Source organism: Nothobranchius furzeri, chromosome 18 (genome assembly GCF_043380555.1).
Source record: "Nothobranchius furzeri strain GRZ-AD chromosome 18, NfurGRZ-RIMD1, whole genome shotgun sequence".
NCBI lineage: Eukaryota > Metazoa > Chordata > Actinopteri > Cyprinodontiformes > Nothobranchiidae > Nothobranchius > Nothobranchius furzeri.
This window is the reverse complement of record NC_091758.1, coordinates 39,137,523-39,147,945: the sequence shown is the minus strand read 5'-3', so window position 1 is coordinate 39,147,945 and position 10,423 is coordinate 39,137,523. Positions and strand designations below refer to the sequence as shown.

Sequence of the window (10,423 nt, the reverse complement as noted above, 5' to 3'; positions counted from 1 at the left end):
AAATGACCAAAATCCCAATATTTAGAGTGGGTTAATCTTGACAGATTATTGTTAGTTACACCATTTGGTTCACATGGATCTTTAAAGGGACTTTAAAGGATTAATTTACTCATGTGCTCATGCAAAATGCATGATGTATCTGTTTGTAAGGATTAAACATTAAAATGAAGACAGAAGCTCAGCAGTAGCTAGCCCTATAGCTCTGCTAAAACCAGATGAGACGACCGTCCAGGTGTTAAAGTTCATAAAAAGAACTGATGTACTGGTTTGGGGGTTGTTTTTAGAAAAGAACAAAAGGTCTGAACTGTTCCTTTAACTCTGACACAGGTTGATTTTTTTTTATCTTTTACTAGGTTGGTAAACTCCATCCATCCATCCATCCACCCATTTTCTGAACCTGCTTGTCCACGCAGGGTCGCGGGGGTTGGTTGGTGCCTATCTCCAGCGGTCAACGGGCAATCAGGCGGGGTACACCCCGGACAGAGAGCCAATCCATCGCAGGGCAACACAGAGACACACAGGACAAACAATCAGGCACACACACACACCTAGGGACAATTTAGACAGACCATTTAATGTAACAGTCATGTTTTTGGACTGTGGGAGGAAGCCGGAGAACCCGGAGAAAACCCACGCATGAACAGGGAGAACATGCAAACTCCATGCAGAAAGATCCCAGGCTGGGAAGCGAACCCAGGACCTTCTTGCTGCAAGGCAACAGCTCTAACCACTGCACCACAGCGCAGCAACTCGACGCATAAAAAGCGGTGTCCGGTTTGTTGTTTCAGATGGAAAAAGTCTGCTGTCCAGATTAATAAAATAAATGCAGATTATTTCATTAAGTGTCTGGTTACAAGCCGGGAGGAGTTTTTCTGGCTTTATTTTGCTTTATTTATTTTTTTTAACAATTGATAAAATAAAGAAAATAAAAGTGAAACTGGTCCACTCTGAAACACCTTCCACAGAGAATACCTTCAACGATTTTTTTAAATTATTCCTTCAGCTGTGAAATACAATTTCTGTCTGATTTCTGATTCAGAATCGTGTAGCTGCTGTTTCATATAAAAGAAAATGCATCCAGTGATTGGGTGTTATTTTATTCTGAGCTGTGACTCAATCTGCGTTTTACACTGAACAACAGCTGCTGATTGGTACCAGAACCGGGACTGATTTCCTTAAGGTCATGAATAAACGGGCACAACGATTGTGAAACAAATAAAAATGTGGGAGTTTTATCAACTTTACATTTAGACTGAAGGAACTAAAGAAGCAAAGAAGAAAAATAACATTTTAAAAATGTTTTATTAAGAAATTAGAATATGTTGCATGAGCAGATTGAGAGATTTGAAAATGAACAGACGGCTTTAGATCAAATACTAACTACTAAGGTCTGCAGATCCACAACAGCTGCTCCGGATGGACCTCTGAGGACCAGAACCTCTGAACAGTTCATGTTCTCTGTTTATTTACCACATGGTTTGCTTTATTTGCATTTGCTCAGGGGTGTCCAGACTTTTGAATGCAGCAGCTGGACAAAAGATGAGTGACAGATAATCTGCAGCCTGGACCTTTTCCTATATGACATTATAACATTTCCATTTACCGCGGTGCGCTATTCTCGCCAATTTGCATTTCTTCATTTTGAAAGATGAGGAGCGAGAGACACAGAAATGGGAAATGAATGAAAAAGCTGATTTGCTGACATCACAACAGGGAAAAGCTAAATTGAAATGTCATTTTGTATCCATGATGAAGCCGTAGGGTGTGTGTGTGTGTGTGTGTGTGTGTGTGTGTGTGTGTGTGTGTGTGTGTGTGTGTGTGTGTGTGTGTGTGTGTGTGTGTGTGTGTGTGTGTGTGTGTGTGTGTGTGTGTGTGTGTGTGTGTGTGTGTGTGTGTGTGTGTGTGTGTGTGTGTGTGTGTGTGTGTGTGTGTGCGCATGTGTGCGTGTGTTCACAATCACAGGAGAGAGTGGGAGAGTTCTGCTGCCTGTTGAGCAAATTATTTCTGTCAGTGAAATTAGACTTTAGTTTATTTTATAACAAATTCAAACAAAAGTTGGATAAAATAAATTTTGTGTGCAGTACTCCAACAGGAGCTCTTAGAAGCCAACCTCCAACTATTATTGCACAGTTAGCTTATTTAAAGGGGCATTACATAAGAATCAATTAAAAGACATCATGTGGTCAAATATGGGTACTGCAGCCCATTTTTATAAACAAAAGGTGACTTTCTCACTCCCGTTCTGCTCTTACCAGTTACTGATCGGCACCAGAAGATTCTAGATTATGAGTGAAGATGAGTCATCAACAGTAATGAATGCAGTACATCGTTATATCTGGTGTTAGCACTCTTGGGTGTTTTATGGTCTTGGGACCACATAGGTCAATGCGCGTTTGCGAACTATGGACCTCGTACATCACCGCGTGCTCCATAAACTGAACTGTATGGCCGGCGGTGAGATGCCTTTGTGTCCACTCGTGGAGTTAACCGCCCACCGACCTTCCTCCTTCTACACTACTACCTCTCGCATGGACGACATCTTCATTGCGTACCACCTGCGTGAGTGGCTTCTTCTCGTTATGCGCGTTGGGGACTATCCCGTTTCCTATCCTCTTTGTGCCTGACCAGGATCAAAGACCAAAGGCGCCAGGATCCAAGACAAAGACCAAAGACAAAGGCGTCCAAGGAGACCAACGTCCTAAGGGACAAACCCACCTGTGCTTCCGACAATCAAGTCGACCAACGTCCTAAGGGACAAACCCACCTGTGCTTCCGACAATCAAGTCGACCTACGTTCATGAGGAACAAACCCATCTGTGCTTCCGACGATCGAGCTTTGGGCGCGATCCCCGAAACCAAAAGGGGGAATGTTGAGGGTCTGACCTCATGAGGAAATTACTATGCAGTGATTTTCTCCAAAATGACTGTGCTTAAATTGCTCTGAAAAGCAAATAATCACATCAGCGCCAAGAAACTTCATTTCCCATGATGCTTTGCACACGGAAGCATTGTGATGACGTCACCGCCTAGTACCAGAAACACGTTCTGCGCATGTGCGGGAAGCCGTGGAGCTTTTCCCGCGAACTAAGACCATAAATCTTCAGCAGAGACAAAGAATCCTCGTTCTTTTGCCCAGGATACCTGGCGGTAAGGACACGCTTGTCGAACGCTCCCTCAATTTGAGCACGCGGAAGCTCTAAGTGCCAAGTTGAGCCCACGCAACCGCTGGAAACTACACTCAACTCCATCGGGACCTGACTGGGAACGAGCGGAGCTCCATTCAGCTCTCAGAGACGCTCCGTGGAGAAACACTCGTGGAGCCAAACAACAGAGAAAGCATTAAACCGACGGATGACGCTGAAAACTGCGGAGAAAACGGAGAACCGTCAAATCATAACAGCGGGGACGCCTTGCTGCTTTGGTGATCAGAAAACTCATTTTTTTCTCTCTCCTTTTCTTCTCCCGTTTCCTCTATAGTCCAGAATAAGCAATAAAACCGCGCTATTGCTTAAAAAGTAGCTTCGTGTTTTCCTCTTTCGCTCCCAATTCGTCCTTCGGGTCATTTTGAAAGAATAAACTGCTTATTGATCATCGCTTTTAGTCGTCAGCTCTGGCCAGGCTGCCGACTCCTTTTAGATTAAATAATTTACAAGTGACCTTTTGTTGTTTGTTAACTTTTGAAGTGTTTGAGTTAAGTTTTACTGTGATTCTAAGCCACTAAGTGTTCGGGAAAGTAGAAACTTTACACATCCAGGTCTCCTGTTGAATGCGAGGGGAGGGGAAGAGCCCCACACACACTCACAGCTCCCTCCCCCCACCTACTCTGGGGAAACAAAGACCCATTCATCTCACACACACACACACACACTCACTCACACACACCACACAAACACCTTGAACATTATTTTGAATATACATCCTTTTATTATATCACATGGTTATTATTCATTTATGCCACTGTTTATTCATTTGACAAATTGTTAATTAAACGTTATAAAATTCAGATTTTCGTCTCCAGTAGCTTTGTTGTGTCGAAGAGAAGTCTCTGCTCCAAGGATTCTACGAACTTCAAGAAAGACTGATAAGAGTTTTGGATTCAATTTTTCCCCGGAAAAAGGGGAATGGTGCCCCGTATATCTAAGAATATCTTAATTAATTAATAAATCAGTAAATATTCCCATATTTACAGAATTTATTGAAGAATCCAAAAGTAAGTTGAAGCTTACTAATTGTTCGCTCCTAATAACCCCAACATTTTATTGGTGCAGCCCGCGTGAGGCTTGGATACACAGAGATTTCTATCCGGCACAAACAAACAAATAAATCCAAAGAGCTTGAATTAAAAATAATCCGTTGTTCAGCCTTGAACCAGCAACAGAGTGGTGCTGATTTCGCTGAGCAGGAAGCTGCATCGAACTCTCACCAGTAACTCAGTGCTTCTTTAAAGGTGCAACGTGTAAATTAATTCTGGTTGACCTTTTAGGTTAAAAATTCAGTTTTTCCTTAAAGGTGCAACGTGTAATTAATTCTGGCTAACCTTTTAGGTTAAAATTCAGCTTTTCCTTAAAGGTGCAACGTGTAATTAATTCTGGCTAACCTTTTAGGTTAAAATTCAGTTTTTCCTTAAAGGTGCAACGTGTAATTAATTCTGGCTAACCTTTTAGGTTAAAATTCAGTTCCTCATTAAAGGTGCAGCGTGTAAGTAATTCTGACTAACCCTTTTAGGCTAAAATTAACTGCTAATTTAGCGACTTTAACTCACAGTGGCTATTATAACTAACTGAAACCTTCACTCAAAGACTGATAACACCCTGTTTGCTAATATTCTGAAGGAATAACTAGCATATTTAACACTGCAAGTGTTGTAAGACGTTGCTACGGCAACGCACCAGCTTTTGCTAAAATACTGAAAGGAATAGTATTTTAAGCGTCAGTCACGGCATTCCGTGCAATCTTAAAACGCTAAAACCTGTGCGCACAAAGGTTAATTTAGTGTTTTTCTGCTACAAAGCTAGCAGTTGCTGCCCAAAAGGTGCAGCTTGAGCTATCTGCAGAAGCTCTACTAGGCTATTTTTGGTTCGGTTGTTAAAATGGAGGGACAGAGTAGTGAACTGACCAACTCCCAGCAACCAGGTGGCGCTGCGGCCCACGACTATGAACCTGGCCTACTTTCTGGACAAATATTGTCCAAACTGGTCGCGGTTGCTCGAGAACCCGACTACCCTTCTAGGGATTTCACTGAAGAACAGCGTAGCGTCGAGCTAGAAGCTGTAATCGATCAAATAGAAAACCCGGATGGTACAAAACCAATCCAGGTTCACTTAGCTAAGTTAGCCCTGATCCTCTATCAGAGAGGACTCCAACATGATAGAGAGATCATGAACCTCCAGAGTATGCTAGCTGAAAAACAGCGAAATGGAAGGCTGATCGAGGAAGACGACACCCGCACCGATTCTGGGGAAGATGGGGAGGAGACCCCGCCCCCCTCTGCTGATGACAACAGACAGTGGGAAGGGGGGAAACACCAGGACTCTCTGGACGGACGCACGCCGCAGGGGAGAGATGAAGCTCATCTGTTCCAACCTTCGGCCCCGTTCCCTACACACACTCTAGGGCATTCAGGACCATCTAGGGGCCGAGGGCAATTCGCCCTCGAACCCCAGGTTGGACCACCACCCTCATCTTCACGGCCTTTCAATCTGTGAGAAGTCGACCAGCTGAGCGGCACCTCTATTTAGACCGCTCCCCCAGTCCACGAAGGGTGCAAGGTGCCGGCTGGGGTTATGCACAAGCCCAAGCTGCACCTCAACCATCCACCCATCCTAGCTACTCCGGTATTCGGCATGCCGATAACCAGCTGCATGACCAAGCATCATACGCCAGTCCGTACCTGGACAGAGCGTATTACGCAGAAGCCCCAGTTGAAAGACGCAGGCTGCACTACGCAGACGTGCCCCGGGAGGAGGACCTCCCAAGACACCCACGTGACGTGCCAGCAGCCCGCCACAACATGCCGAACCCCGATTTGGGCCCCAGGAGTCAACATTGGGAGCCCAGAGCACACCAGCGATATCCAGCGCCTTCTGAGACAGACCGTGGGTCAGAGTCAGAGGATGACGCGCCGTACCGTGAGTCAGGGCTCCGTGTACGTCAAATTGAATCGCTAGCTAAAGACATAGAACGCTTTGATCCTAACACCAATGAATCCAACGTCGACGATTATCTCAGGGAGATAGAACGTTGTCTGCTTGATCTTCCAGCACCCTCTTCAAGGGAAAAGCTCAAGCTAATTTGGAAAACCACATCTAGAACGGTGCACGGTTTCATGGAAACTCTACCACCTGACATTCGTGATCGGTACTCCTCGCTCTGCCGAGCGTTGAGAGATGAATACGCCACGTATGCAGACTCTGCGTCAGCTACAATGGGGGCCTTCTCCATCAAACACGGGAGGAACGAACCCCCCAGAGAGTATTATCGCCGACTCAAAAGTGCTTATTTCCAAGGTCGAAACGGCCCTGGGCTCGAGGAAGACCCTGCCTTCAGATCCCTGTTCATTCACAACCTGCACGAGTGTGTTCGCTCCGAAGTCTCAATGTATTGTCGGATGAAAAAACTGACAACTCAGGAGATTAGGAGATACGCTCAACAGGCTTGGGAAGCCGGCGGAAAGCCCCAAAAGCCTGACGCACATCACCGCGTCATGCACCTAGCTCCCGACGCCGAGCCGCGTTTGGAGCTTGAAGGCACAGAAGCTCCACCCACTAAGCCAAAATCTGCTAAACCTAGACCTGTTAAACCGCGAGAGCAGTCCCAATCTCCTCAACAGGGGAAGGGGGGTGCTGATTGGCCGCCTAGGTCTGGACAATCAGACAGGAAGTGGCCCAACCAAAACCAACGGCAGGCAGGTCGGAACAGTGGAAGGTTTAAGGAGCGCCGCCCACAGGTAGGTCCCGAACACAAGTCCGCAGGTGAGTACTTGACCAAAGCCGACCTCCAGGAGATGTTTCAGCAGTTCCTAGCTAAACAGAAGGAACAGCTGAGATCTGCAGATGAGACCCCTGCACCAAAGTCTGCTTCTAAGAAGCCAGACCCAGAGCCAACGTCCGCATGACTAGGCGTGGCTCAACCTCCCAGCGTGGCCAGGACCTACCTGATCAGCTGGGGGAACACTACTGGTAGATCACAGGAGTCTCCTGAAATCTACCCCCCAGAGAAACCTGATGCTAAATTTCTGAAGTTCCTTGGTGACTTAACAAACCATGATCATGCTCGCCGTTTGTACTGTAGCACCAACGTAGGTGGGTGCATACAGGTTGATGCTCTGCTGGATACCGGCTCAGAAATCACCCTGATGTGCTCCACATTGTTCCATTGCGTGTCTGACACCATGCGGTCGCTCGGGAAACCAGTCCAGGTTGAACCTTGTGACCTGAAAATCACCAGCTACACCCAGACCCGGGAGTGTATCACTCACCGGGCGTGGCTGGATATCACCTTCCAAGACATGACTCTGGATCACCCGTTTTATGTCTGCCAGCTAGACACTGAACCACTTCTCATTGGTCAGGACCTGCTTGAACGTCTAGCTCCCCTCATCGACTGCCAGAAGGGTCAACTGTGGGCCCAGGTGGACACACCTAAGCCCTGGAACCCGGATAGCAGCCGACCATCCTCCATTCTTGAAGTCAGCATAAGTGAGCAGCAAAACCCTTGTTCCAAGGTCATGCCCCTCCCTACAGCTCCCACAGACGATGTCCGCCTGCAAAGGCATGAAACCGCTCCTGGAACTCCGTTCCGCACACATTCATCTTTTCTCTGCTCGCTGAAGAACGTCAGCCTGCAGCCATATGCACCACACATAGTTGGTGGTCTTACCATCAACTGCACCCACATCTCAGATGCTCGCCTTGCTCTTTGGTCTGAAAAGTCAGCCATCAGCCAGCAGACGTTTGAACACCTGCGTCAGAAGGACCCCCTTCTGGTCAGTGTGACACGTAGCCATCGGCTCTTGTCACCTACTTGGCCGCAGAGGCTCCTGAAAGCGCCAGAGGTCTGCTCTCTGACTATCCAACTTGGAGCAAGACAGCTCACACATACATTCAGCATCATACCACAGCTTGATCCACCTGCACTCATCGGAGCAGATCTGCTGGTTCGACTCGGTGCCCAGCTGGACACTTGCAATCAAGTCCTTTGGGCCCGAGCCACACCATCCTCTGAGCCTCGCTCAGAAGGCCCTGAACACTTGCTGTCCGGTCAGACCATTCCACAGGCCTGCCGTGCAGTGGTTGAGGCCAGCACGGTTCTGCCCCCACTGGTCAAAGGAGTGCCTGTTCGTCTGACTCTGATGAAGCATCAGAAGCTGCCAGGCACACAGGCCTTCTTCCAGCCATCACCACACTTCTTGGAGCTCAACTTAGCCGTCTGTGGCACGCCACTCTTGGAGCTGAACAATCGTTCTGCGTACTTGTTGGTCGAAAATCCGACCCAGAGTCCTATCCACCTGCCGGCAGGAAAGCCCTTGGGCATGCTGATAGATAGCTCATTCCATGACTTCGAACTTTCAGTCCCCGTGATCGGACAACTTCCGTTGTTCTTGAACGACAGACAGGTTGGTGTAGACACATTCAGTACTTTCCCTTCACAAATGATTACCATCAAGCGGCATGAAGCCCTTCCTGAGGAACCCATTTGCAGTGCAACCTTAGATACTGACGGCGGTCAGTGTCTAACGGTTTTTGCAATAAATACTCAACCCTCTGAGTCACCGGTTGAAAGCCCGGAACACCAGAGACCCTCCTCCTCTGAACCTTATGACGGCTTCGAGGCCGAAGTCAGCCAGCAGCTTGACAAAGTGGATGCGCTGGAGTCAGAGGAGCAGAGAGCAGAGCTTAGAAGCCTGTTCTATGAGTTTCAGTCCGTCTTATCCAGGGACTCCCTGGACTGTGGACTCACAAACCTGCATACGGTTCGCATTCCAACGAACCCGAATGCCCCTCCTACTTATGTACGTCAGTACAAGATTCCCCTCGCTGCTTATGAGTCGATCCAGGAGATCCTCGATCAGCTGAAGGAGAAAAACATCATCAGAGAGTGTAACTCCACTTACAACTCTCCCATCTGGCCGGTTCTGAAACCGACTGGGAAATGGCGTCTCACCATAGACTATCGTGCACTGAACAAACAAGTACCTCTCTCCAGGTGGCCTATGATCCATTTAGATCAGGAGCTAGCCAGAGTCAGAGATGCTCGTTTCTTCTCTACGGTTGACATAGCCAACGGCTTCTGGACCATGAAGGTTGAGCCGGCGGACCAGTATAAACTGGCTTTCTCCTTTGGAAATCGCCAATATACTTGGAACCGCTGCCCCTTTGGCTACTCTAACTCACCTGCCGAGTTCAACATCTTCCTCCACAAAGCCATGTCAGATGCTGCTTCCAGAGGGAACCTCATATATGTTGATGACATCTTGATGAGGAGTCGAACCTTCGAGGAGCACCTGGCCGAACTCCGTCACGTGCTGCAACAGCTCGCTGACGCCGGAGCTAAATTGGCGATTCTCAAGGGACAGTGGTGTCGAACCAAAGTGGAGTATGTTGGACTGCTGGTTGGCCCTAATGGAGTCGAGCCCCAAGCGGGACGCATTAGAGCCATTCAGGACATCAAAGCCCCAGCTAATCTGACTGAACTCAGGAGCTTCCTCGGAGTCTGCAACTACTCCAGACAGTTCATTGAGGAGTACGCTGAAACAGCGAGGCCCCTCACTGAGCTGCTTCGGAACGACACACCTTTCGTGTGGGACAGACCCCAAGAACTCTCCTTCCAGTTCCTAAAACAGAAGTTGGCGTCCGCACCCTGTCTGGCTTACCCAGACAAGGATAAAGAGTTCTACATAGAGGCTACTTTCTCCTCTCACTGCCTGAGCGCTGCTTTGAAGCAGAAACACGATCAGGACATGAGAGTTGTGGCATACGCCAGCAAGCCTCTGAGCAAGGTGGAACTCCAGTCCTCAGACTGCGAGAGAGCTCTCCTCTCTACAGTCTGGGCCGTCGAACACTTTCGTAGTTACATCGGTGGACAGAAAGTGATCATTGAAACGTGTCATCAGCCTGTCACCTTCCTAAACAGCCAGCGACTGCGAGAAGGAAGAGTGTCAAACAGCCGCATTGCGACGTGGATGATGGTGCTCCAAGGATATAACATTGAGGTCAAGTATGGTCAGAACACCAAGCTAGCGCTAGGACAAGGGCTAGTAGGCTGCCAGTACTGTGACTCTGACTCCGTCAGGGGCCCCCTGGACACACCTGCCGCAGTCTACCCAACCGCATCCAATCATCGCTACTTTGATGAGAATGTTTGCCAAGGGCTTCCGAAAGTTTACACTGATGGATGCTCCTACCTTCACGAAGGCCAGCTCCGT

At 48.0% G+C, this 10,423-nt stretch overlaps 1 protein-coding gene across 2 annotated transcripts in view; it reads left to right on the top strand.

The window, feature by feature from the left end:
* LOC139063930 (uncharacterized) overlaps positions 1–7,114 on the top strand; it is a 670,684-nt gene extending 663,570 nt beyond the window's left edge. The window contains exons 1-2 of one of the 2 annotated variants that reach the window (XM_070547077.1): positions 4,280–4,447; positions 4,510–7,114. In XM_070547077.1, coding sequence (XP_070403178.1) covers positions 6,011–7,114 — 1,104 coding nt within the window. In that variant the 5' untranslated portion in view covers positions 4,280–4,447; positions 4,510–6,010. Of the gene's footprint in view, positions 1–4,279; positions 4,448–4,509 lie in introns of those variants that run through there. The other variant, XM_070547078.1, reaches the window with a different exon arrangement.
* Positions 7,115–10,423: the final 3,309 nt, after the last annotated feature.